At 41.3% G+C, this 27,159-nt stretch overlaps 2 protein-coding genes across 3 annotated transcripts; both read right to left on the minus strand.

Annotated features, from left to right (window-relative positions):
- Positions 1–3,182: 3,182 nt before the first annotated feature.
- Positions 3,183–7,514, minus strand: LOC133452522 (zinc finger protein 835-like). 2 transcript variants are annotated; one of them, XM_061731894.1, is made up of 5 exons: positions 7,156–7,514; positions 6,860–6,924; positions 5,213–5,306; positions 4,837–5,109; positions 3,183–4,748 (listed from the first exon to the last, which is right to left on the minus strand). In XM_061731894.1, the coding sequence occupies exons 1-5, from the start codon at positions 7,373–7,375 to the stop codon at positions 4,222–4,224; spliced, it is 1,179 nt and encodes a 392-aa protein (XP_061587878.1). In that variant the 5' UTR covers positions 7,376–7,514; the 3' UTR covers positions 3,183–4,221. The 2 variants fall into 2 exon arrangements, with proteins under 2 accessions (XP_061587878.1, XP_061587876.1); XM_061731892.1 differs by having other exon boundaries at positions 3,183–5,109.
- A 1,664-nt stretch (positions 7,515–9,178) lies between these two features.
- On the minus strand, positions 9,179–26,493 carry LOC133452520 (sal-like protein 3). Its single transcript, XM_061731890.1, has 4 exons — positions 26,002–26,493; positions 19,131–19,712; positions 15,872–16,645; positions 9,179–11,172 (listed from the first exon to the last, which is right to left on the minus strand). Exons 1-4 carry the CDS (start codon positions 26,237–26,239, stop codon positions 10,388–10,390), a joined length of 2,379 nt encoding a protein of 792 aa, XP_061587874.1. The 5' UTR covers positions 26,240–26,493; the 3' UTR covers positions 9,179–10,387.
- Between the last annotated feature and the right edge of the window lie 666 nt (positions 26,494–27,159).

The raw sequence follows: 27,159 nt of genomic DNA on the forward strand, positions 1-27,159 counted from the left end.
TCAACGTGTTTGTGTGCTGCGTTTGAGACTGAAAGGAGGAATTTTTTCGGCCCTCGTGGTTGCTTTCAGGAGTTTTAGTCCGAGCTCCAGGGGCCAAAATAAAATTCTCTAATTGTAGTTTTTCACACTTGCAAACAGCCCTGATACGTCCACCTGGCTGCTTCACAGTGTCCATGTTTCCCAGAGACCACAGGTGTATTAAAGAGTTTGTTTGCGGATGAAGCAAATGTTAACCAACCAGAGGATGTTTCTGGACAAGGACATTTAAGGACGTTTTAACCTGACATACTTTGAAAAGTGAACTGTAAATGATTTTAACACTTTTAAATACATCAGCGGCACTTTTAACTTCTTGATTTGAGTTGAAGCTGCTCATGACTCCATTTATCATCTATTTTTATTTTCTCGATGCAAAAGGAAACGTGTATCTTCCTCTGTGTCAATTTAAACAAAACAAGGTTTTCTTACCTTAACTTTTTTTAAATCTAGATGACTGTTGGTCTGGTGGGAGATAAATATAGTTACAGTTCGAGTCATTTATTTATTATATTGTCTAAGCACAATTCAAATAAAATACACCTTTTCAAGGTTTGGTAGGAGATTTTAGGCTGTATTACCATACAAAAATGCTCTTGTGTAAATGGAAAACATATTAATCGTGTGGAAGAATCAGGATGTTAAGCATTGATGAGCCAAGTGGAGTCACCTGGTTTGTCTATCAAAATCCTCTTTTTCTGCAGTGAACAGGCTTGAGGTGTGTGAATTGTGTCGTTTGAAAATCTCTCTGGCTCTTACTAGTTTTTCAACATCTCTTATAATCTTTATCAAGCTTAAAATAAGCTGCTGTTAAAGAAAAATAAATGATTTTCACCTAATGTTTGTTTGGCTACGCGTATAATGGAAATTCACAAGTGTCCACGTGCCCTGGATCTTATTTTGGGAAGTGTTTACTTATTTTGTCGCGCATGTCAACATTCGCGTGCCATTTCCTCTCATTTACAACCCCGTGTGGCTTTGCTGCTGGTGCACAACCACGCAAAAATGTGTCATTACTCAAACTAACTATAAGTTAGACAAGCTCAGATTTCCGCTCAAAAGCAAGATGACAGATATACAATGTTTATGTGTTGTGTTCTTGTACATTTGCTCAATAAATCAGGCAAAAGAAACTATAAATCTGTCCCTTAGTCTGTAAAAGTAGATGTAAGTTGATGATCCCGCTGCAGCTTTAATGTCTGGGATTCTTTTTCAAGTTGCAGGGGTCATATAAACTTATCTTATATAAGAGGACTAAATGATTTAATTCAAACATTTCAGCTGGGAATCCCTGGTTTAGTGACGGCTATTTTGACAAATTGCATTAAATTCCCTTTGGGGATTAATGAAGTATTTTTTTCAGTTTAAGTGTCAACATTTTGATGAATCTTAGTTTTTGGAGTTTCTTAATGTGTACGTGTTCAATGTTGGCCTTTTAACATACACACAATGAAATAACCCAAACATGTAAGAACAAGCTGGTTCTGGATGAGGTTACCCTGCAAAAATGCCAACCACCAGCTGTTCCCGACACAAACATGTGTGTGTTCACAGACGTCTCTCAGAAAAGGCGAAGACTTTATTTTATTTTATCAGCCGTGTTTGGCCTCCTCTTCACAGTAACAACCTTTCTCTCTCACGGCTACTTCAGGCTCTCATGTGGCTGCTACAACTTTCTCACTCAAGATATTCCCACTGCCACTCCTCCCCTTTCTCCCCCCACACACACGCACGCACACACACACACACACACACGCACACACACACACACGCACACACGCACACACACACACACACACGCACACACACACACACACACGCACGCACGCGCACACACACACACACACACACACACGCACACAATAAAAAGGAAAAAGAAGTTCCATGACGTCTGGGCTCTGCTGTTTATGGCCATACAAGGTTGTGAGAGTTTTCTCTTCCGAAACGAGGAAGGTCGAGGTGTTTGCACGGAGCGCTCTGATTCACTGAGCTGGGTGGAAGCTGCGTCTGAGGTTTATCTGGTTCCTGTACCAGCTGCCTATGCACATGTGCAGCAGAGTTATGCAAAATAAAAAACAGCTCAGAGTAAACACGTCCAATAATTTAAATTTACAGCCTGAAGAGATAATGTCTGGGGAAAAGGGAACTGTTTGTGCCAGGTAGACACCTGCAACAATAAACCATGTTAAAACATCCAGGCATGTATGGGAGGGAACAAATATGTCAAATATATCCTTTCTCGAACATAGATATGTTTTATTATCATAAGAGACACATTTGTGCAGATTTATATCTGCACGAATGTCTGCTCGTGTCCTGAGTGGCGTTTTTGTCTTGGTGCAAGTCTACTGATGAACCTGTGCTAGGGGTATGCATGAGTGGTTAGTCTGTTTAACCTCCAACTGTCCCCGTTACTGTTTATTTGTGAAAAAATACATTAAAAAAAGGCCCTGTATCACATAATATGTGAGAATATAACTAAATGTCTGCACTTGGAATCATGGTGGAAACACGTGGAGGTATGGTCCAAACTATCCATCACTTATATTGTACAAGCCTGTTAAACACCGAGTGAGCTGGGAACTGATGGAAATGTCACTCGTTGCAGGTTTATAAAGGACAAATCAAAGTTAGGCTGCAATGAAATAGTGACTTTATGATAGAAAAACTAAAATTTGACACATCATTAACGTCTACATCCTGATGGAGGGATGAGTCTGCATCATAGTTTCAGGCAGCAGAAATCAATTTTACAACGGTTGTTTTCAGAGTCTGGTAAACGTAGCTGTGTGTCGAAAGCTCTTGGAAATAAAAGGCTGTCAGACCTATAAAACCCAGCCAGACGGTTACCTCCAGACCTTTAATAAGCAGGAACTCCAGAGTCTGAGCTTCTCTTCTCTGCTGCCTCCCTGCACCAGAATGATTTACAGGATGAGTCACACTGCCATCTGCTGCCCTTTAACCCGCAGCACGCTGGATGATGGCGCAGTCTGTGCAGATAGTTGATGGAGTCTTTAGCTGAATGTTAAAACTCATTCATCAAAAAAAATGTTAATAGAGAGCGAGAGAGAGATAATCTGCCGCGTTAATCCTCAGCCAGGACAAAAGGACTCAAAAACAAAATCAACAGATTAACTGAAGCGTCTTTATTGCAATTTAGGTTTGAGGAGAAAAAGTTGTAGATCATCGTTATTTTTATCAGGGTTGAAAAGTTGTGGAAAATGTCTGGTAAACTTCTGGTTTAAGAAGTTTGCACAAAGAAAATCATGATTTTCCATCCAGATGTACAATTAACAAAAACGAGAGGAATCTTCTGGAATAATTAGAACAGTTAATAACCGATGCTGGTTAAATTTATAAAATCTATATGGCCATCATCATGTTTGTTACAGACTAAACCGGCATTTAGCCAATTTCAAGTTTATCCATTAATTCTCATAAATGTCCCTTAATACCCATGGAAAGTTTCTAACTTTGACATTTCTTGGATTCCTAATTATTATAGTGACTTCATCCAGGAAAAATGAATAATAAAAAAAACTAAAACAAAGTTTAACAATGACAAAACATTATACGAGTTTAAAAACTGCAGAAATCACCTCTGAGGCCGACACATTTGTGGTGAGTCAAAGCGGATCGAAAGTTCAGCCAGTGATTTATCTGTCGAGGACGGTGACACACACATAGGCAAGGTGTCATTATGTTAACATGAAAACATGAACCTGAGAGGTATTCAAACAAATCTGAGCAGATTCGTTGCGTGGAAAAGGGATGCGGTGCTGAGTTCCTGTACGGAGTTGAGCCATGACCAGCGGAAACGGAGATTTATGCATCTCAGATCTTGTGCTTTTGGATTTCTAGCTTTGAAAGTATCTCACAAATATTGAATTTGCTCGAACGATGGTGCGGTGGAGTTTGAGACGTTTTAAAAAGATCATAACTTCAAGTCCATCCCAGATGGATCCTGCATAGTAAAATATACATCTATGTACAGAGTCTCTCTTTTGGTTGAAAACCAGAAAAGCTGCCGTCGTTAGTTGCGTCCCGTCACTTCGCCGCCGCCGCCGGCTCAGCTGTACGTGTGAATGATCCTGTGTCTCTTCAGATGGTGCATGAGGATGAAGGTTTTCCCGCACTGCGAGCAGCTGTAGGGCCGCTCGCCGCTGTGCGTGCGCTGGTGCACCCTCAGGCTGCTCTGCTGCGTGAACCTCTTCCCGCACTGGCCGCAGCCGTACGGCTTCTCGCCCGTGTGCGTCCGGTGGTGCATGCTGAGGTGCGACGAGCACTGGAACGTCTTCCCGCACACCGTGCACCAGAACGCGCGCTTCCTCTTGTGGCTCTGCTGGTGCAGCTTGAACTGGTGCAGGCGGTTGAAGGTCTTCCCGCACTGGGAGCAGGCGTAGACGCGGGGCGCGCCGGGCGGGGCCTTGTGGGGGGGGTAGAAGCTGCCCGTGAAGGCGTTGTGCGGGTGAGTCCCCGCCGGGTCGTCCCCGGCGACGGCCTCCCCGTCCGACTGCTCCTCGGCGTGGCTCGGCTGCGCTGCGTGCGAGGCGTTCCTCTGCGGGTAAACCTGCTCCTTCTGCTTGTCCTGCTGCGACAGAACCGCCGCCGGCCGGGACTGGAAATGGGACAACTGCGGGAGCAGGTAGTCGCCGCCGTAGGTGCCGTTGCACGGCCTCTGAGAGGACGGTGGCTGGGCCGGAGGCGACTTGCTGCCGTGAGAAACCACGTCTGAGAAAGTGCTGGAATATTCCTCCACCACGCTGGAGAAGTCGGGAAAGCCGGCGTCTATGTCGTTACCTTCCACGATGGACGACCAGAGCTGGCTGTCCCGCTCGTCCATGGAGAAGTCGGCGGCTACTGGATGCTGCTTCCCGCCACCGTGCTGACATCTGCCCCGTCTGAACGCCAGCTGGTCCTCCTCTTTCTCCGTCTTGATGGTGAACTGAAGGCCATGCTGACCGGAGCCGTAGGAGCCACCGAAGTCTGCAGGTTTCTGTCTGGAAGCCTCCGGGTGGCTCATCGGCGGGTTCTCTGGAGCGTTAGCAGCATTTGGGTATTGGACAGCAGGACCTGCAACGAGACAGGTGTGAGCAGTCTTCACGGACTTCCATTTAAAATAAAAAAGGATTTGGGGAATTGATTCTTGCATGAAATGCCATTTCTTTGAACTCACAAGCGGGTGCGGTGGGATCGCTGCTCCACAACGCTTCGTCTGGACTCTCTTCCTTTATGGTGAAGGACACAGCAGCATCTTCAATCTCAGGAAACTGCATAAACAAACAAAAACAAACGAGATTCACTGGTCGATGTAATGCAGAAAGTTGTAAACAGACTAAATTAACACACGTAAGGAGCATTTCTCTGAGAAGAAGCATCTTAAATTCAGAATAAAAACAAAACAATGACTCAAATAGCCACAAACACCAACCACCACAGACAACTTTGAAGCAGATGGTCCACAGAAGTAGCAGTCACACCTCCTGCCTGCTACAAATAGCCAACTAAGTGGCGAGAGACTTGACAAGCTGTTTTTGGTAGAAAATACAAGGAAACTCTGACAAAAACAGGGAGTAGAAAGATGTACTTGTGTTTCAACAGTTGCATGCCTCAGTGGACAGTTGTTGTTGTTTTTTTTTTTTTTTTTTTTTTTTTTTTTACAGTTTTTATGATGAAAACAGCTCCTGCAGCTGCAGGAAAGAAGACTGATGAAAGATGGTGAAAATAAATCTCACGGTTTTAGCAATGAAGTCAAAACAGTTGACTGAGAGACTAAAACCTGCAACAAAGCTGAGAGAAACTGGAGAGTGACGAGGAAAAGGTATCTGTGGATTTGTGATTGATACGACAACCAAAAACACAACTACCTGGACTAATGCATGTGTTCAAATACTTGATATGACACGTTTTTGCAATATTTAATAGGGTAAAGGTTTTATAATGTCTGCAAGGAACTGCAATGTCCTTTTATTTATATTTCATGCCAAATTACACCATTACACAGTTATTTTCTGTTTTCAATCGATATACAAACTAGGAATCAGCGATATTTTACCGTTCATGATATACCGTCAAAACAATTCCCCACGGTTAGAATTTGTCATCTCGCGGTAAAAACGATAAATTCCTGTTGATGACGTTTTTGTGTAAAGCTGATTAATGGTTCCACGTTAAATCCACGCACAACGTACGTGAAGGAAGGAAGGAAGGAAGGAAGGAAGGAAGGAAGGAAGGAAGGAAGGAAGGAAGGAAGGAAGGAAGGAAGGAAGGAAGCAAATGAGCCAGAAAGAAAGATATGAGCCTGAAAGAAAGAAAGAAAGAAAGAAAGAAAGAAAGAAAGAAAGAAAGAAAGAGATAAATTCCCATTGATGATGTTTAGTATCATTTAGTATCTTTTAGAGCAGTGTTTTGGCTCCAAAGACTGAATGTGGTGATAGATTTATAGTTAAAAAGGTGGAGTTGAATTGGTATTTTTTTTATCGTCATTTTTATCGTTATCGGGATAAATGCCAGAAATTATCATGATACATTTTTTAGTCCATACCGCCCATCCCTAATACAAACATAATTTGGAGAAGCTTTGGTCATTACAAACACATCCCCTGTCATTTCTAACTGCTCATCATGATTACACACTGCAGACTACTTTTCCAACAGAAACACTTTCTTGTTTTATCATCTGGATTAGTATATGACAGATGGTCCACACAAGGACTCCTGGGGCCCTAATTCAGCTTTTATCCACATCCATCAAGAAATGTACATCTTAAAACAACAGGACAGGCATAAATCTAAACTTTTAAATCATGAAATCCACACAGACCTTTATATCTCCTGTGGGATGATGACAGTTGCTCCCAACATCAGTTCTTCCATCCATGAAGTTTTCTGGATGCAGAAAAAAGAGATATTGATTTACAAAATGCTGGTTGAAAGACATAGTCGATAATTCATGACGGGAAATGACTTCATTTATTTATGTGCAATGATTTCTCTTAAGATGAAAAGAAGTGACTAATGTTCTTTCTCTTTGCAGAGATTGATGAAGCGGTGATGCTTCATCTCCATACTACATTTCCACACTAGTCTGGATATAAACAAGGTAAATTAACATCTCACCGAATCCGCGCTGCAGTTGTGCATTTTTGCTCTCCATCATCAGCAGCTTCCTTTTCAGCATCTGATTCTCAGTTTCCTTGCGGGATATTTCGAGATGCAGAAATGCACATTTGTCATCGACTAGTTTGGAGATTTGAGCCACCGCAGCCTTCACCAGAACCTCCATTATTGACGATAACTGAGTCTGGAAGGGAATGCACGTCGCCATGTTTCCGACCATAAAGTCAGGAGCGAGGAGAGGGAACAAACGGGATGCGCCTGGCACAAATAATAGTTCAACAAAAAGCAAAAAGAAAAGACAAGGCAGATTTTTTTTGTGTTTTCTTCACATCTCTGCGTGCTTGCAGGGGTTAGCTGGTCTTCCGTGTGGAGGAGAGCGCCGCCGTAAACAGCCCGAGAGACGCGCAGCCACATTCAGGGAACCAGCCTCATTTGTATGCATTTATTTTTATTATACTTTTAAACTAGTCCATAATCTATACGGAAAACAAACAATTAGAGCCATAACACGTTATAATGTGAAATGTTAATGTTCTAACAATATATTTTTTATATTGGAACAATATCTAATCACGTTATTGCGATATATCTTCCATGTTATGTTAACATGTGCAATATCTGTCTACCTCCCACATCCTACCTGCTTTTTTGCACTGTTTTTCTTTCTTTCCCGTACTGCACTACTTTTATTTTCATTCCAATGTATATACTGTTTATATTTCGTAATTATATATTTTTTACCCTTCCCTGCATGTGTGTATTAAGTGTACTGCTGCTGCACAAAGTGAGTTCTCCATTAGTCTAATCTAATGTTTGAATAATACATCATAACTTTATTAAAATATATATATTTATCACGTTACAACAAAACAAATTACGTTCTTACAATATAATATTTTTATCATAACTATTATAATTATAATTAAATAAAAATATTGTACAAAGTATGTCGTTATGACTTGATAAACATGCATATTGTAATAACCTGATATCATATTGTTCAAACATGAAATTTCTTTTATTTTTATTTAACCTTTATTTAACCAGGTAGGCTAAGTCAATTGAGAACAGTTTCTCATTTACAATGACGTCCTGGGCAAGAGGCAGCACAAAGAGTAAAGCACATACAATCACAGTGAAACAAACAATCAAAAAAAAAACACATAAAAAATATGAATAAAAAGTGAAAAGAAAAAAATATTCAAAATAACATATTGGAAAAACTTGAAATATAAATAAATATCCATGTGATAATGATCATTCTTGCTCATCTTATTCAGAAAGTCCTGCTGAAACTGATTCAGCAGCAGAATCTGTTTACTGATAAAAAACACCTATTTAAAATTCTTTCATTTGAACTAGTCATTTTGAAGATTCATTTTCGTACGCAATCTCTCATGTTTGACTCCTGAATAGAAAGGTCATCCCAATAGTATATAGTAGGAATCCCTCAAAGATTTATGTTAGGTCCTCCTCAGATGACAGGTTTCTAATCCAGGTCCATCTTTGGGCAAAACCTGGACCAAAAAAGTGGCGAATGAGGGAAACAGCAAAACGGGGGTGGAGTGAATCAGTGCTCCGCAGTCAGCATTTATATGTGGGCCCCTTATGAGCTAAAAGTAAGCTGCAAAATGGGTCCCATGCGGGTTAATCTGCAGGGTCCATGGTAGTCCTACCCCGGGACTCCCAGTGGGATCTACATGGATTTTATCTGGAGCTCAACTGGTTAATTTTCTAATGTAGGCCATATGTTACTGAGCCGTTACGGGATGCACAGAATTTGCTCCTTTCTTAGCTCATACCCACTGAATCCACTTTCTCTTGTATATCTGACCGTAGCCGTCCCTTTTTGGGGCCCATAGCACTAAAACCATATGGGACCTTTGGCATTTACCCATTTCAAGCCCGGTCCGTACCCAAGTAGCCCACTTTCAATCCAGATGAGGCCCACGAGCCGACTGGGACGGGACAATTTAACGCTATATTGATCTACATGTACTGCTGAAATAACAACAATGACAGATTTCACGGTTCATTTTCAGTTTATTTAAAAATACAAAAAGAAACATAATTTACCTCCTGTACAAAGTGACAATTATTGCAAAAGGCCGTGTGATAATAGTGAATCATGCTACAGTTGTGTTTGAGGTTAGTAATTATTGATCACATGACTAATATTGGCACTGGCATCATACCGATAGGCTTCTTATCCACCTTGTGGGAACCCTTTCCATCACTGAGGTAGAACATTTTACCATGCTGTCATCTGCTGCTTTGGGCGGAGTGAAGAGGCTGAACGATTTCAAATTAGGATGCAACCAAATAAAATAAAAAATAAATATATTTTTTATATTTTTATTTATTTTTTTTCTAAAGTGCCCACATCAGTTTTTACTTTACTTTTTGTTCCCACTGACTAAACGCAGCTTTGTGGCAAACATACAGATACAGTACATTACTGAGGCACATTAATAACTGATTAACGTCGTACTGTGAAAGTCAGGTTTGAAGGTATTTTTTACCACAATGCATTTAAAATTAAGTAAATCAAGATTTCGGTTGAAATAAAGACTTTAAGCTTCAACTCAAAAGAGTTAAACAAAAATATTTGAGACATTTTTTTAGACAAAGTTGCTCGTTTTTTTTTTCAAGCTCAAATGTAACAGTTGAAAATAATATGTTCATACAAACCATAATTTCTTTTACAAAATATCACATATTGAATCTTTATTACAAAAATAATAAATGCTACCATCAGATTAACGTTTAACAAGCTCCATCCAGATGGAAATGGGCAGCTTTGACGCTTCAGCATATAATAAATACCACATAAACAAATCAGTGGAGCAGCATGTCTTGAACGCTTCATTTCAAATCCATTGTGGAGCATGACGAGGAAAAATGATGAAAACATGATTTAATTTGTGATTAGTCTAAGAATCTTAATCTGCTCCCTGTGATGTAAAGACAAGTTTATTTTAAGAAAACATTGATTCTTAAATTATAGGAATGTTTCAATATAATTCAATTTGATTTATATACTGTCTATTCCAACAGAAATTGTCTCTTTCCAGAGAGCCAGAAAATGACTCCTTGATTTTGATATTTGACAGGTAATTATTTTGGTCCCGTAGAAATAATTTGCCACATTTGTTAGAGCTGAATAAGGTAACATCCAGTGAAAATATGGAAAATATGTAACTCGTCTCCTGTGTACATTTGGCAATGATTTTTAATTTACATGCAGTTTCAGGTGGAGCTTCAGGATGCTCGCGTGGCTGAAAGTCTTGCCACATATCTCACAGCTGAAGCCCTGCTCCTTTTCACACGGGTGCTCCTGAAACATGCTGAAACTATCAAAGCTTTGCCCGCAACTCGAGCAAATGTAACCGTTCTGTCTGGTGGCGTCTCGGCCGTAGTTGTCCTCCTGGCTGCCTACGGTGGTCATATTAAACTCCAGGACACCTCCCTCATGAGTCCCACCGGTCACTGAGCCGTAATCGCTCACAGCCAACTCGGGCGGCTCCGGTACGAGAGTTAGTTCAGAGTCTCTCGGCTGAACTCCCATGAATGGATACTGATCGCAATGCATCATCTCTTCTTTTTCTTTATCGTCTAAAAAGGCCAGATCTTTGACTGAGGACGGGTATCCCTGCTGCTCACTGGCTGCTCCAGCAGGTGGGTTGAGGTGATATTTAACATCCTGTAAAAGTATGCAAACAGCCTGGTCAGGAGTCTCACTAGTCTTCTCCATTGCCGAGGTCCATAGGTGGATATTTTCAGGTACTTCAGAAATACTACCATCTGTCGCTATCTGGTTTATAGAGTGAAAATCCTCGCCTTTGGGCTCCATCTTTACCGGTACCGTTTCCCCCCGTAGAGTCTCAGCGTACCCAGGTCCGTGGAGCTGTTCCTGCAGAGGTGCTGGTCCGTTCGGGGGCTCAAACTTATCCAACAGCTGATTATCCGGCACTGTGAACATGAGATGATGGGCTTCCAGAACATCTGAGATCTCCCCTTTAAAAAGGAAAAACAAAAAAGAAGAAGAAAAGTTTACATCTTAAAATCAATAAATGCCATACTTCAATCTCCTGTAGAACACGCTGTCTCTCAGGGGTCAGTTTCAGGATCCAGTTTGTTTCCTTTTTCCTTTGGGACATATAATCCTGATAGATGGGTGGTTTTTAAAAACCACATACAGTATAACTAGCAAACAAAATACCCAGATGGTGTAATACTTCACAAAAACTTCCAGTAGCCGACCGATCTGCTTCAGATACTCCATGCACAACCACATCGGTCTGCATCACAATGATGCTGTAAATGACTAAATTGCAGTATTTCAAGCTGTTTATGGGGTAGGACAACATACCGTATCAGTATTACAATATATTGAAATAATACAAGAATAATAATAATACAAGAACCAATTACTCTAAGCAGCTATCCTTGCCTTCACCCTTACCACACATGTAGGTAGTTTCAATCAGTTTCAATATTATTTCCTACAAGCGTATGCTAGTTGAGTTGAAACTGCCAGACGTAGCAGTTTATATTATTTTTTTAGGCCGTTTTATTGTATATTTAATTTCCTGACTATTAAAAAAAACTTAGCTTCATGGCTTTCAAAGCTGCTTAATCAAAAAGGTTTTTGTCCTAATTAAATTTGTAAATATGACTTACAAGAGAATCCTCAGAAGTGGATGATTGAATATTTTTAAGCGGGCCTGACGTTACAAAAGGAGAGTGTTCTTTTCTTTTCTACGCTTTTCTGATTATAAATACCTGGCTGTCTTATGTCTCTTTTCTGTCGGGCACAACGTATTATACATTTATTTACACACACTACAACACATCACACACTCTCCAAACTGCACACCGTCACTGTCTTGTCTCCTCTTTCCTACTTTTTCACGCTCCACTTCTGCAGAATTTTTCCTCTCTTTTTCTTCTTTCTCATTCCTTTTCTTGAGGGACTAATAAAATATAGTAGACTGCCAAGAGGGCTGGTGAAGGAGACACACTCACGCACACACACAAAAAAAACCTTTTTTGGAACATTAAAATGCATATATATGTTTTAGGTTTTTACCAAACTTGGTATTAACCAGTAATATGCAGACAAGGGAAAAAACAAATACAAAAGGAGAGTGCTACGATAATAAGAACAGATCTCAACGCTGTGCTGCAACACTTGAGGAAAGGTCACTTTTAAGGATCACGCCACAAATCAAACCAGCAGTCAGGAATTGTGATAATCTTGAACTGGGAGTCAAGTGTTTAGTCCCAGCCGTAAATGTTTACTTCTGCTTTCCACAACCAGAAACTGGTCACGGATGTCACAGCATACAGAAAGATTATGCTGTAAAAGTGAAGGGAAGTATATAAAAAATTACATTTCCTTCATGGTACCGAGTACGTACAAACAATAAACACAGCATGATAGATAGCATAGATACTGTGAACTGCAAAGCAAGCGTGCCCAAGAATTGATTGTATTAAAACATTTTAAGGTTTATTTTAAAATGCATTATTATGTCTTAGTGTATTATAACTAGCAAACATAAGAAATGTTGGGATACCTGGTTTTGTTTTGTGTTTATGGAAGAAAATACAGTCGTCAACATTCGAAGCAGATAAAAATCTAATCAATTATTCAAAAAAAACACAAAAAAAAAAATCACGTACAACATGATGAAACTTTTTGCTCCACTTTAAATGTTAACTTCTGTACATCAACCAGTGTATAAGAATATTGGAGGTTATCGCTATCAATTGAGGTTTAATCAAAATGCAATTTCTAAAACAGCAATGATATTTCTCTTCTTGGTTCGGCTGATGGCCCAACTGCATCTCTGAACCGGGAATGTTCAGTTCATAACATGGTGACTGCCATCAAGATGTCCAAAACTGAATGACTCAAGGCTTTTCTACAACTCTGTTCTAGTAAACCAGCGATATCTTTGGTTGCCAGCAATGTACTAAACTGGTCCCTATCAGTTTCTTGCAATAAAACGTGAAGCTCATTGCAAAGGTCAGTCCAGTGAGTTTGAACACATTCTAAGGTCTTACGATTGGACTGGGATCACCTGGCTTCCTCACCAGGTGGCAAGGCATTTCTGGACACCTTCCCGAAGAGAAGTTTCAGACAAATCCAACTATGGGGGGGGGGGGATCCGAGGCCGACCCAAGACACTCTTAGGCCCAATCCCAATTCTCCTTCACTCGCCCTTCTTTTCTCCACTCGCACTTCTTTTCTTCCCTAACCCCTAAAAAAGAAGGGGGAGATTTTAGGGCACTTGAGATCTAGGGCACTTGGCCCAGGTGCCTGTCCCATTTCTCCTACTCCCCCTCGTTTTCATCCCTAACCTGAACAGGAAGCTGAGAGCCAAAAGCTGTTTTAATTTCAGCTGTAGCGCTGTTAATATGGCACTTTATTAAGTTTTATTAATTTTTCAGGTATAAAGGTAACCTTAAGATCCGCAACCGGGGCTCAGTTTATCCAAATAACGCCTGTTAAGAAATTTGACCCGATGTTTTCGGAGATGAGAAGAGCCCCCGGCCCCGGGGAGCAACCTCAGCTCACAGCCCGAGAACAGACGTGTCCGCCGGGTCAAGCTGCTCCGTCAGCCCCGGGAGAGAAACCTGCAGCTCTGTTGAGAATCACGCCGGCTGAAATAAATCATTTAGGAAGATGTTGGTTTAATAGATGAAATCTAACAGTTGTAGCTACGCCTGTTAAGAAATTTGCTCCGAAATTTAGAGATTTCTGTCTGCCGGCTCCGGAGTTTGGGTCCGCGTTAAATCGACGCAGAGCCTACGGCGTATGGCGCGCGTCGCCGCGTGCATCGACGCAGAGCTTACGCCGTAGGCTCTGCGTTGGTGTAACGCGGAACCATAAATCCCTTTATTGTGGCGTGATTTTCGGCAACTTTATCTGAAAGTGTTTAAATTACCCAGATAACGGCTGGATTACTTTGTGGTTTCTAAAGACTATTATATCAGAAACATCCAAAACAAATCTGACGAGTCACAGGATTATTTCTCTCTATTTCTCTGAGACGAGTCTGCCTGTTTGCCTTCGGCCGGCGAGTCAAATCGACGCAGAGCCTACGGCAAAAGCATTGTGGGAAATTTTCATACCCCCTCGCTCGCCAAGTCAGCATCTGAAATCCCTCGATTTGAAGGGGCTATTCTCAGCCCCTAGCCCTCGTTATGCCCCCACCCCCTTGGTGAAAAGAGGAATTGGGACACCACTACCTTCACAGGAACGCGCAAAAGTTAGGGTTAGTGAAGAAAACGAGGGCGAGGGGGAGTATTGGGACGCAGCCTTAGGGTCATATGTCAGCAGGCCTGGGAGCGCCTCAGCATCCTCCAGGAAGAGCTGGAGTGAGTGCAAGAGAGAAGTCTGGACCTTCTTCCTGAGGCTGCAGCCCCCACCACCGACCCCAGATGAGCAGACGTCAATAGATGGATTCATGTTGAAAACAAACAGCAGGAACACGAATACGGGACTATGAACCAGGACAGAATACAGCAGCTGCCAAAGTTCATTCACACAGTGATCGCCGAATATTATCATTTCCTTTTTTAACCAATAAGAAAACTTTCTGACCGACTGAACAAGCAGATTTAACGTCTGCCCACATGGTACAGGCCCACCCCTCTCCAGCGGGTCTCTGGTCCTCGGGAAGGGACTCCTTTATCTTGCACAGCTGTTGGCAGCGGTCTTCCTGTGAGACTAGAAATGGACCGGGACCTCGACCAGAACCATCAACGGTTCCTGTCCTGCTACGGCAGGCTGTCCGAGACCCCCAGCAACCCCATACTCAGCAGCCGTGACCAGCTGTAAGTCAAAGACGGCGACGCCGAAGTCGTTTGTGGGACTTGAATCCGACAAATGTATCTACATTGGCACTTCTCCACTAGTACCTACTTGGTTCTACTCATCTCAGCTCGGCCTGGTTTCTTTTCCACTACAATTCAGCACCTGGAGCAGAAGTAGGAGGTTGGAGGGAAGCTGCTGTGACGTATTTGATTGTGTATCTAAACGAAGAAGACAACAACACTAAATATGTAGAACCTGGAGGAGATGATATATGTGCTGCTGGGTCTGTGAATTGTGTTCGATACAAAGTTAAAAAATGAGAGTGAGAGAAGCTTCAAGCGGCAACGCTTTTTTTTTTGTGTGTTTGTCTCGGCGCTGCTGAAAAGTCAGTTGGTAGCAGTGAGCGGCTATGAAGAGACAGAGCTTCTGGTGGATCTGGTCGTTCCTTATCGGCCATCTAGATCCCTTTTTAATTCCTCAGCCACCAGGTTTATGAACATCTGCACCTCAGAGTTGGATCACCAAACAGACGTTTGTGCTGCCATTGCCAGTTGAATAAAACGAACAAGAAGCCGCCGTCAGAGTCGCTCTTTCGATGATTTCCGCCTCCTGACTGAGACGTCTGACTCCAACCCCACGACCAATCGGTGGCCTGTAGTGTGATGATGTCAGATACAGCCGACTCAGCCGCTTAGAACCTCGACAGAGTAGTTACAGAAAAGTATCTACTCAGCACGTTAGACCCCTAGTGGAAAAGCGCAAAACCGAGGTGAGGCGAGTCGGGCTGAGTAGGTGCTATTGGAAAAGCACCACATGTTGACATAAAATCCTGGCATCTCAGTTATCAGATAAAACAAAAAATACACGACTTGTTAAGTTTCTACATACCGTTTCTGTGCGTCTTCATGTGACCCTTGAGGCTGCTCTTCTGATTAAAGCAGCGCCCACAGATGTGGCAACCGTACGGCTTCTCCCCGGTGTGAATGCGTAAATGTCTCTCTAGGTGTCCGGCTCGCTCGAAGATCTTGCCGCAGTACGAGCAGATGAAGCATTTCTTGGGTTTGACCACCTGAAAAGACCTGCTCCTCCGCTGCTGCTGGTGGTCCGGCCCGGCCGTCGCCATGCCAACCAGGCCCGCTTTACTCGGCACCATCAGCGTGTCCGGGGATCCGTAGGCCGTTTGAGAGATCGGGCCGTTTGTGGAGTCACCGTATGCTTTTCCTGGGAAGGAGAAGGTGCTGCAGGAAGGTTCCCCAGTCGGCGGTAGTGGCGGCGCTAAACCGGGGAAGGAGCTCATGTTCTGTGACGAGCAGGGCGGGACGTCCGCGCCGCTCCCCTCGGGCTTGTTTTGCAGCCTTGGCATCCACATCTTGCCGTCGGCCTCCAGCGTTGGGAAGTTCTCCCCGAGGCCGTCCGCCTCGCCCGTCGTCTCGCCCGTCGTTTCGCCCGTTGTTTCGCCCGTCGTCTCCTCGTGTCCCCCGTTGAACAGCGGCTGCGTGACGGTCTCCTCCCTGGGCTCTGATTTCACCTGCACAGGTGTTGGCGGGGCATCGTGTGCCAGACCGTCCTCGGCCTTCGCCAGGCCTCCGTCTTCAGGGCGATTCACCTCAGGAATCTGGTTGGGCTGACCCACCTGGACCTCTACTGGTCTTTGCTGGAGATCTGTTCAGTGGAAAAAAAGACCCACATGTATAGAAGTTAATAACCGTCAGCACAGTTTTCTGAGATTTCCAGTTGTTTTGCTCTCCGTGCCACTCCCACGTCATGATGCTGGAGTTTTTCCACTACGGGTGCAGAAGAGCTAAACTGTAATATGCACAATATGTAAGCTAAAAACAAGGAAAAACAAGAAGCACAATGTTTGGGACATTAGACTAAATACTACACCTAAAAGATCATAGCAATCATAATATGAAGGTGGTACGATCATTCTATGAGAATTATTTGGTAATAACTAGGGCTGGGGATCGAATCAAATGTCAAGAATCGATTCGATTCCGATTCTTAAGATTCAGAATCGATTATTTGATTCGATCCGATTTGATTCCGATATTGATTTGGGTTAGTGTTATTAAAACTGTTTTTCTAGCTGTTGCATGAATTATATGACTGTAGTTCTGCAAAATATTACTACTAGTATTATATTGAGATTAAACAGCAAGCATTGGCAGCTAATGATGCTGTAAGGACCAATCACCTCCCAGAATGCTGATAGAACTGCTTTCAGAAACATCGTGTGGGTCAGAATTACCAAACAGATCCAGGGCAGCAAACAGAGACGGATGAAATCGCTTTTATATTTTCCCACATTCCGTTTTTATTTGTTCCATTTTCGGTCTATTTTGGTTTTTAATTTTTGAGCATTTGGTTTTTAGCATTTTTTGCAAATGTAACCCCAAGACAGTATATAAAGTATTGAAATATAGACAATTTATGCAATTATAACTGAACACTTTAATGTTTTCATACCTTTAAACATATTTAAAGGCAAAAACATGGCACCAGTTATTCTCGTGTCCAACAAAACATTCCTTTTTTTGGGGATAAACAAAAAAATAACCAAAAGTTGTAATGTAATGATGAAAAAAAAAAAAAATACACAAATAAATAAAAGAAAGAAAGAAAAAAAAAAATCGATCTTTAGACATATGAATCGTTTTTTTGGAATTAATATGAGAATCGATTTAGAATTGGGAAATCGATTTTTTCAACACAGGCCTAGTAATAACCAAGCCTCTGAAGTTTACTCGTATTCATTAACACTAAACCATTTAGAAAAGACGTGCAAGCAGTTAAGGAAAAACTAAAAATAACGGATGATATTAAAGCTCCTTGCTGCCGTTGAAAATGCACAGAATGAACACAAACACATTCATATCAGATTGTTTGGGCTGCATCTGACCTCATTCCAACTACCGTTGAGGAGATTTAACAAATCTGCTAAGACTTGACCTCAGAATCCGGCATTTTGAACTCCTACTGCAGAGTTTGTAAAAGCATTCCTGTTATAAGTCATGTGAACTGAGCTGTCATCGAGGGCCTTTAAAGTCCCAAACCGCATCGTTTTTCTCTGATTACATAGGCAAGTCCAAACAAAAACGGAAGATGAGCAACTATCTGTCAGAGAATTATGGATTCTCAAATTAAGAGATACTTTTTTGATTCCACGTTGGTTTTTCTAAAACAGTCACACATCTTAACTAAGTTAAATGGGTCTCTGTGTCAGAGGGAAGTCTCCACCTTTCAGTTAAATATAATTACAGTATCCTGGCAGGGAGCCAGTGATCCCAGGCATCCAAGAATAGTCACCTAAAAAAACTTAATAACGCTCTTCTGAAGAAGGAGAGGAGAAACTAAAGCGCAGCAGGCAGCTCCACAGTCAGCCAGAAGTCCTGATTCTTGAATTTATTTTCCAACATTTCACATGTTTTTTTATGAGAATCTAATGAAATTAAACTTAAATGAGTCCTTTAGCCTTTTCCGTGAGTAAAGTTGTGACAGCGAAGTTACTGAGAAGATCCAAACTAGGAAGTTTCAGCAAGAAAGTTATTAAATTTTATGATTTGTTTTATTTTAAAATCATGCAAATTATGTTTAAAGCAAAATCAAAAATGCTCCCTGACCCAATACAGAGGTTCTTTTCAATTCAGGAGACTCGTTACAATCTTAGAGGTGTCTGCAATTTTACTGTACAAATAGCTAAAAAAGGTATGAAAAGGAGATGTGTCTCCATTACTGGAGTTAAATTCTGGAATGATGCCGACATACATTTAAAAACATGTCATTCTTTTGTTGTATTTAAGAAAATGGTTTGTAAAGTTATTTTTGAAGCTTATAAGTGTAATTGACCATCTGTAAATGTTTCTTTGCTTTTCTATTGTTTCTTTGCCTTTTGTTGTTTCTTTGCTTTTCTATTCTCTTTTTGGTTTTCTGGAGGTCGGTAGCCAAAAATAGAAAGTTGGTACTATAGGATAGGCTTTTATAAGCATTTTGCTTCAGCCTATGCCTTTTCAGTTATTGTTCAACACATTATTTTGGTTTTGTATGAAATGTTGATGCTGTGCACATGTTTTTTTTTTTTTTGGTGTTGTTTTGTGTTGCAATGACTGAATAAACTTCATTCATTCATTCAAAGTCTTTAACTTACATCTCCTGTGGATCTTCATGTGCTCCTTGAGGCTGCATTTCTGGTTGAAGCGCCGGCCGCAGATCTCGCAGAGATACGGTTTCTCGCCCGTGTGAATCCTCTTGTGCCTCTCGAGGTGTCCGGAGCGCTCGAAGCATTTGCCGCAGTACGGACAGATGAAGCCTTTCTTCAACATCAGCCTCTTCACCGACCTCCTCCAGATGGCGTTCCGATGCTGACTGAAGCCCAGCAGGCCGCGGCCCAGAGGGTTCAGCTGGAACCCGCCAGAGCCGGCTCCGGCGCCGCAGTGGGACACGGCCACCCGAGGGCCCAGAGGCGGCTCGGACAGACACGGCAGGGAGTTCTGCCGCAGAGGCAAGTAGTCGGAGCCGCTGCACGCAGTCTGGTTGTGAGTCCTGGATCTCCACTGCCCATCTTCGTAGAGGAAGGGCTCTCCCGGCTTGTCAGGTTGCCTCCTGGCCTCTTCAGCGTTCCCCTCCAGAGGTTCACACTTCACCTGCACTGCAGGTGCAGACAAGCAGCTCTGGCTCTCCTCGGCCTTCTCAAGCGAGCTCCGCTCATCTCCAACAGCTCTCTGACTCTCTGGAGAAAGAACACGAGCAATGTCATTGTTGAACATTATTAACGGTCCGCATATCTGGTAGCAGGAGGAAAATCTCTTCCCATAATCTCACAAATGAAGCGGGAAATGTGAAATAAATGATTTAACTATAAAGAAATAAAAAGGTTCTCAGGTCTTCTAAGGTTTGCGCCTTGATAACCTTCAAAGCTTTTCATTTTGTAGTTTTAACCAACATTTTCATGTAATTCCTCATCAATGCTCAATTAAAGAATATGTTAAAAATGAAAAATATGCCCATAAAGCTTCCCAAAGATTTTTAATGAGACTCGGATGTGGAGAAGTTGAACTCTGACTCTTGGGGGCCCATTTTTCTGCTTGTGGGGTTCATGGTTTTTAACCAGTTTGTGGTTAAAGTACGTACAAGGACTGTGGGTGCAACGTCCATAAAGCTGCATCGATACAATGATTTAATGATAAAAAGTCCATTAGTATCAATACATCAGTAACACATCAATACGTGTTATCAATAAGCCTTTAAGAGTATTTATTTTCGACTAATGTAACAGAGCATTTTTCATTTAACTCTCTCGATGAATCCAGAAATAAAAATGTAAACATTGTTTAGCTACTTGCTGCAGTTTGATGTGAATGAAGGGAATTGTGCTCTTTGTGAGATGAAACACTGCAGCTACACAAACACTGGCCTATCAGAACACTGGGGTGATATAATGACGTCTAACAACACTGAGCAATTAACAATTATCAATAATCTGGCAAATCTGACAGAACAATGTTTGGCCATAACTTCGGAAGCCCCTTTAACTAAATACCTAGGTAGCTAAAACCTTCTTGATGGGACTTTAATGTCATCATTTAAAATCCTCAGACTACTGTGTTAATTCATTTTTAAACTTATTAAGGGGAATTTTTAACAGAAAAGATTCAGGCCTCATCAGATTCCTCGTAAAGACACAAATGCAGAACCGTTTTTGAGGCAGAAACCACCTCAGACCCTAGTAGATCTGTTACACGCTGAAGCAGATCTAAAGATCTGGCTTTCCAAATTAAACTACAAAGTCAGTCAATTGATTATTATGGTGAAGCGCAGGAGTTTTGTTGATCCTCAAAGTTGCCTTTCTGACACTCAAGGTCAGCGTACAGATAAAATGAGGTACAAGCACGCCTCTCCAAAAAAATACAGTCCTTTTGTGTAGAATTTCAAAGGCCGTCACCACTGTAAAGCTGTAAACAAAACCAACACCTTGTCCCGGTCAGCAACAGAAACTAAGTGGGGCACAAGGTCCATTTTTATTTTACTTAGTAACCATTATTTAACTAGATCAAAATAACCTTTGAGACTTAAAAAATCCTTTTTCAAAAGTGCCTGACCAACATGGAGACTTGTAGTCAAGACTGCCTAAACCGAGACCAAGACCAGAGAGAGTATACAGACCAAGACAAGAACAAGACTAGTTCAGCTCAAGACCTAGACCAAAAAAAAACTAGTTATTTAGTCATCAGCATGAGTTGTAGAACATTCAGTACCATCCTAGTTCAGCTAGTTTCCATATGAGGTTGTATTCAACTGCAGCACAATAACACAAAGAAGTGGATGTCTTGTGTTTTTTTTCATTACGCACTTCGAGAAAAAAGTCTAAATCAAGATTAATGTTGAAAAACAATTTCAAGAATAAAGTCGAAATTTCGAGAATAAAGTTGAAATACATTGTGACTTTTTTCTCGAAATTGTACTTCAACATTTCTACTTTTTTCTCATCATTTCTATTTTTTCCTCAATTGTACTTCAACATTAATCTCAACATTTCTACTTTTTTCTCATCATTTCTACTTTTTTCTCTCGACATTTCGACTTTTTGCTCAACATTTCGACTTTTTTCTCGAAATTTTACTTCAACATTAATCTCGACATTTCAACTTTTTTCTCAAAGTGCATAATGAAATAAGAATCTCCCTCCTATAAAATATTATTTTTCTCCTGGATGGCCCTAATACTCTTCCTAGGTGTGTCCTCCCTGTGCATCAGTGTGTGTGATGAGCAGGTGTGTCGGGGTCAGATCAGTGTGTGTGATGAGCAGGTGTGTGATGGTCAGGTGTGTGATGGTCAGGTGTGTGAGGGTCAGGTGTGTGATGGTCAGGTGTGTGATGGTCAGGTGTGTGAGGGTCAGGTGTGTGAGGGTCAGGTGTGTGAGGGTCAGGTGTGTGATGGCCAGGTGTGTGATGGTCAGGTGTGTGTAGGGTTGCCACCCGTCCCGTAAAATACGGAATTATCCTTTATTTGAGAAAAAAATGTTGTGTCCCTTATTGAACTAATACGGGACGCGATTTGTCCCGTATTTTCATTAACCCCCCATACACACGTCTGTCACACACACATCAACACTAAATTTATCAGTAATTAACAAAATAAAACACAGATTAGAGAATATTTTATGAAATCAATAAACATTTCCATCATCAAAATTATAACAAATAAAGGTTTAACATATCTTGCTTTGCATGTAATAAGACTAGGTAATATATTAGTTTCACCTTTTAAGTTGAATTATTGAAATAAATTAACTTTTACACCATATTCTAGTTGAATTATTGAAATAAATTAACTTTTAAACCATATTCTACTTGAATTATTGAAATAAATTAACTTTTACACCATATTCTTCACCTGTAGGCTATATTATACATCTGGGTTGATGTGGACATACGTAGCATAGGAGGCTATTTCAGTTGCTAGTATGGTTGGCTGTCTGTACAGTCATGATGAAAGTTCAATGCTATTAAAGCACTTTAAACTTTAAATCAAAGCATTTTGTTTTTTCATATAAAATAAACACATTTTTATTCAGTTTAGAAGTTTTGGGGCTTTTTTTTTTGGCTCCTGCGCTGCTGAAATCAGGGTGTCCCTTATTTCTATTTCTGAAAGGTGGCAACCCTAGGTGTGTGATGGGCAGGTGTGTGAGGGTCAGGTGTGTGAGGGTCAGGTGTGTGAGGGTCAGGTGTGTGAGGGTCAGGTGTGTGATGGTCAGGTGTGTGAGGGTCAGGTGTGTGAGGGTCAGGTGTGTGTAGGGTCAGGTGTGTGTAGGGTCAGGTGTGTGTAGGGTTGCCACCCGTCCCGTAAAATACGGAATTATCCTTTATTTGAGAAAAAAAATGTTGCGTCCCTTATTGAACTAATACGGGACGCGATTTGTCCCGTATTTTCATTAACACCCCATACACACGTCTGTCACACACACATCAACACTAAATTTATCAGTAATTAACAAAATAAAACACAGATTAGAGAATATTTTATGAATTCAATAAACATTTCCATCATCAAAATTATAACAAATAAAGGTTTAACATATCTTGCTTTGCATGTAATAAGACTAGGTAATATATTAGTTTCACCTTTTAAGTTGAATTATTGAAATAAATTAACTTTTACACCATATTCTAGTTGAATTATTGAAATAAATTAACTTTTACACCATATTCTAGTTGAATTATTGAAATAAATTAACTTTTACACCATATTCTAGTTGAATTATTGAAATAAATTAACTTTTACACCATATTCTAGTTGAATTATTGAAATAAATTAACTTTTAAACCATATTCTACTTGAATTATTGAAATAAATTAACTTTTACACCATATTCTTCACCTGTAGGCTATATTATACATCTGGGTTGAGGTGGACATACAGAGCATAGGAGGCTATTTCAGTTGCTAGTATGGTTGGCTGTCTCTACAGTCATGATGAAAGTTCAATGCTATTAAAGCACTTTAAACTTTAAATCAAAGCATTTTGTTTTTTCATATAAAATAAAAACATTTGTATTCAGTTTAGAAGTTTTGGGGCTTTTTTTTTGGCTCCTGCGCTGCTGAAATCAGGGTGTCCCTTATTTCTATTTCTGAAAGGTGGCAACCCTGGTCAGGTGTGTTATGGTCAGGTGTGTGAGGGTCAGGTGTGTGAGGGTCAGGTGTGTGAGGGTCAGGTGTGTGAGGGTCAGGTGTGTGTAGGGTTGCCACCCGTCCCGTAAAATACGGAATTATCCTTTATTTGAGAAAAAAATGTTGCGTCCCTTATTGAACTAATACGGGACGCGATTTGTCCCGTATTTTCATTAACACCCCATACACACGTCTGTCACACACACATCAACACTAAATTTATCAGTAATTAACAAAATAAAACACAGATTAGAGAATATTTTATGAAATCAATAAACATTTCCATCATCAAAATTATAACAAATAAAGGTTTAAGATATCTTGCTTTGCATCTAATAAGACTAGGTAATATATTAGTTTCACCTTTTAAGTTGAATTATTGAAATAAATTAACTTTTACACCATATTCTAGTTGAATTATTGAAATAAATTAACTTTTACACCATATTCTACTTGAATTATTGAAATAAATTAACTTTTACACCATATTCTTCACCTGTAGGCTATATTATACATCTGGGTTGATGTGGACATATGTAGCATAGGAGGCTATTTCAGTTGCTAGTATGGTTGGCTGTCTCTACAGTCATGATGAAAGTTCAATGCTATTAAAGCACTTTAAACTTTGATTCAAAGCATTTTGTTTTTTCATATAAAATAAACACATTTTTATTCAGTTTAGAAGTTTTGGGGCTTTTTTTTTTTGGCTCCTGCGCTGCTGAAATCAGGGCGTCCCTTATTTCTATTTCTGAAAGGTGGCAACCCTAGGTGTGTGATGGTCAGGTGTGTGTGAGGGTCAGGTGTGTGAGGGTCAGGTGTGTGATGCTCAGGTGTGTGAGGGTCAGGTGTGTGAGGGTCAGGTGTGTGATGCTCAGGTGTGTGATGGTCAGGTGTGTGAGGGTCAGGTGTGTGAGGGTCAGGTGTGTGATGCTCAGGTGTGTGATGGTCAGGTGTGTGAGGGTCAGGTGTGTGAGGGTCAGGTGTGTGAGGGTCAGGTGTGTGATGCTCAGGTGTGTGAGGGTCAGGTGTGTGAGGGTCAGGTGTGTGAGGGTCAGGTGTGTGATGCTCAGGTGTGTGATGGTCAGGTGTGTGAGGGTCAGGTGTGTGAGGGTCAGGTGTGTGATGCTCAGGTGTGTGATGGTCAGGTGTGTGAGGGTCAGGTGTGTGAGGGTCAGGTGTGTGAGGGTCAGGTGTGCGAGGGTCAGGTGTGTGATGCTCAGGTGTGTGATGCTCAGGTGTGTGAGGGTCAGGTGTGTGAGGGTCAGGTGTGTGATGGTCAGGTGTGTGATGGTCAGGTGTGTGTAGGGTTGCCACCTGTCCCGTAAAATACGTAATTATCCTTTATTTGAGAAAAAAATGTTGCGTCCCTTATTGAACTAATACGGGACGCGATTTGTCCCGTATTTTCATTAACACCCCATACACACGTCTGTCACACACACATCAACACTAAATTTATCAGTAATTAACAAAATAAAACACAGATTAGAGAATATTTTATGAAATAGATAAACATTTCCATCATCAAAATTATAACAAATAAAGGTTTAACATATCTTGCTTTGCATGTAATAAGGCTAGGTAATATATTAGTTTCACCTTTTAAGTTGAATTATTGAAATAAATTAACTTTTACACCATATTCTAGTTGAATTATTGAAATAAATTAACTTTTATACCATATTCTAGTTGAATTATTGAAATAAATTAACTTTTACACCATATTCTAGTTGAATTATTGAAATAAATTAACTTTTAAACCATATTCTACTTGAATTATTGAAATAAATTAACTTTTACACCATATTCTTCACCTGTAGGCTATATTATACATCTGGGCTGATGTGGACATACGTAGCATAGGAGGATATTTCAGTTGCTAGTATGGTTGGCTGTCTCTACAGTCATGATGAAAGTTCAATGCTATTAAAGCACTTTAAACTTTAAATCAAAGCATTTAGTTTTTTCATATAAAATAAACACATTTTTATTCAGTTTAGAAGTTTTGGGGCTTTTTTTTTGGCTCCTGCGCTGCTGAAAACAGGGTGTCCCTTATTTCTATTTCTGAAAGGTGGCAACCCTAGGTGTGTGATTCTCAGGTGTGTGAGGGTCAGGTGTGTGATGGTCAGGTGTGTGAGGGTCAGTGTGTGTGTGTGAGGGTCAGGTGTGTGAGGGTCAGGTGTGTGAGGGTCAGGTGTGTGAGGGTCAGGTGTGTGAGGGTCAGGTGTGTGATGTTCAGGTGTGTGATGGTCAGGTGTGTGAGGGTCAGGTGTGTGATGCTCAGGTGTGTGTGTGAGGGTCAGGTGTGTGATGCTCAGGTGTGTGATGCTCAGGTGTGTGGGGTCCTCTCACCGTGCTGGGGGCCCCGGGGGGCCCTCGGGGCCCCCGCCCGGGCGGCTCTCAGCTCGTCGTGCAGGACCTGCACGCTGCTCTTCAGCCTGCGGATCTCGTCCTCGCGCTGACACACGTCCATCCGCAGCACCACCATGCCGTCCTCCACTACTTTTGAGATCTCCGCCACGGCGGCTTTGGCCAGGGCGTCGAGCACGGAGGCGATCTGAGCGCGCAGAGACACGCCGCTCAACATCATTACAAACCCAGCAAGTCCCAATAATTACAAAAAAAAGGGAAGAAAGAAAAAGGAGAAGGGAAAACGGGGACTCAGTGTGGGGAAAGTAGCGGAGCCGTCCGCAGCAGCGCCGCAAACAGACAGAGACGCGCTGATGAAGGAGAGACTGGCTGTCTGGAAAGTGCTGCCTTTTCCATTTGCTCCGTGCGGGTTTGCATGGATCTGTTTCAGCTAGCAGCGGCTAATTGCCACCATACAGAAATAAACAACGCAGGCTCCCGTTTCACGGAAGTGATGACATGTATATATATACCGTAAAAAACGGGAGAGAGGCGCATCTTCCGCCCTCAGATCAACGTTGTCCAGACGACCAATCAGGTGGTGCTAGAATTACAACCACCAGTCAGAGAAGAGGGTTCCCCCCCTTAATCCTAGTCTGATCCAATCTGTCACGCAGTTTCTTTCTTTCTATCTATCTATCTATCTATCTATCTATCTATCTATCTATCTATCTATCTATCTATCTATCTATCTATCTATCTATCTATCTATCTATCTATCTATCTATCATCTTTTGCTGCATGCATAGATGGATGGATGGATGGGTGGATGGGTGATGGATGGATGTTAAATGTTGCTATTAAATTTATAAATATGACCAAGCAACACCAGAGAAGTATAGACCAATACTTCTGGTTTGCATAATTTTGGAAAACCTCCACACCTCCATACTCTTAAACATTGGGTAAAATCTCATCTACAGGACTGTCTCAGAAAATTAGAATATTGTGATAAAGTTCTTTATTTTCTGTAATGCAATTGAAAAAACAAAAATGTCATACATTCTGGATTCATTACAAATAAACTGAAATATTTCAAGCCTTTTATTATTTTAATATTGCTGATTATGGGTTACAGTTTAAGATAAAGATTCCCAGAAT

This window comes from Cololabis saira, chromosome 10, assembly GCF_033807715.1.
Source record: "Cololabis saira isolate AMF1-May2022 chromosome 10, fColSai1.1, whole genome shotgun sequence".
Taxonomy (NCBI): Eukaryota; Metazoa; Chordata; class Actinopteri; order Beloniformes; family Belonidae; genus Cololabis; species Cololabis saira.

Coding starts and splice junctions, on each gene's coding strand:
- LOC133452522 (XM_061731892.1), bottom strand. CDS start 7,375: ATGGTCGGAAACATGGCGACGTGCATTCCCTTCCAGACTCAGTTATCG. Junction 5,307..6,859: donor ATCCCACAGGAGATATAAAG/GTCTGTGTGGAT, acceptor TTGTTTATGCAG/TTTCCTGAGATTGAAGATGC. Junction 5,110..5,212: donor CGATCCCACCGCACCCGCTT/GTGAGTTCAAAG, acceptor GTCTCGTTGCAG/GTCCTGCTGTCCAATACCCA.
- LOC133452520 (XM_061731890.1), bottom strand. CDS start 26,239: ATGATGTTGAGCGGCGTGTCTCTGCGCGCTCAGATCGCCTCCGTGCTC. Junction 19,713..26,001: donor CCCCCGGGGCCCCCAGCACG/GTGAGAGGACCC, acceptor TTCTTTCTCCAG/AGAGTCAGAGAGCTGTTGGA. Junction 11,173..15,871: donor CATGAAGACGCACAGAAACG/GTATGTAGAAAC, acceptor TCCTTTTTAAAG/GGGAGATCTCAGATGTTCTG.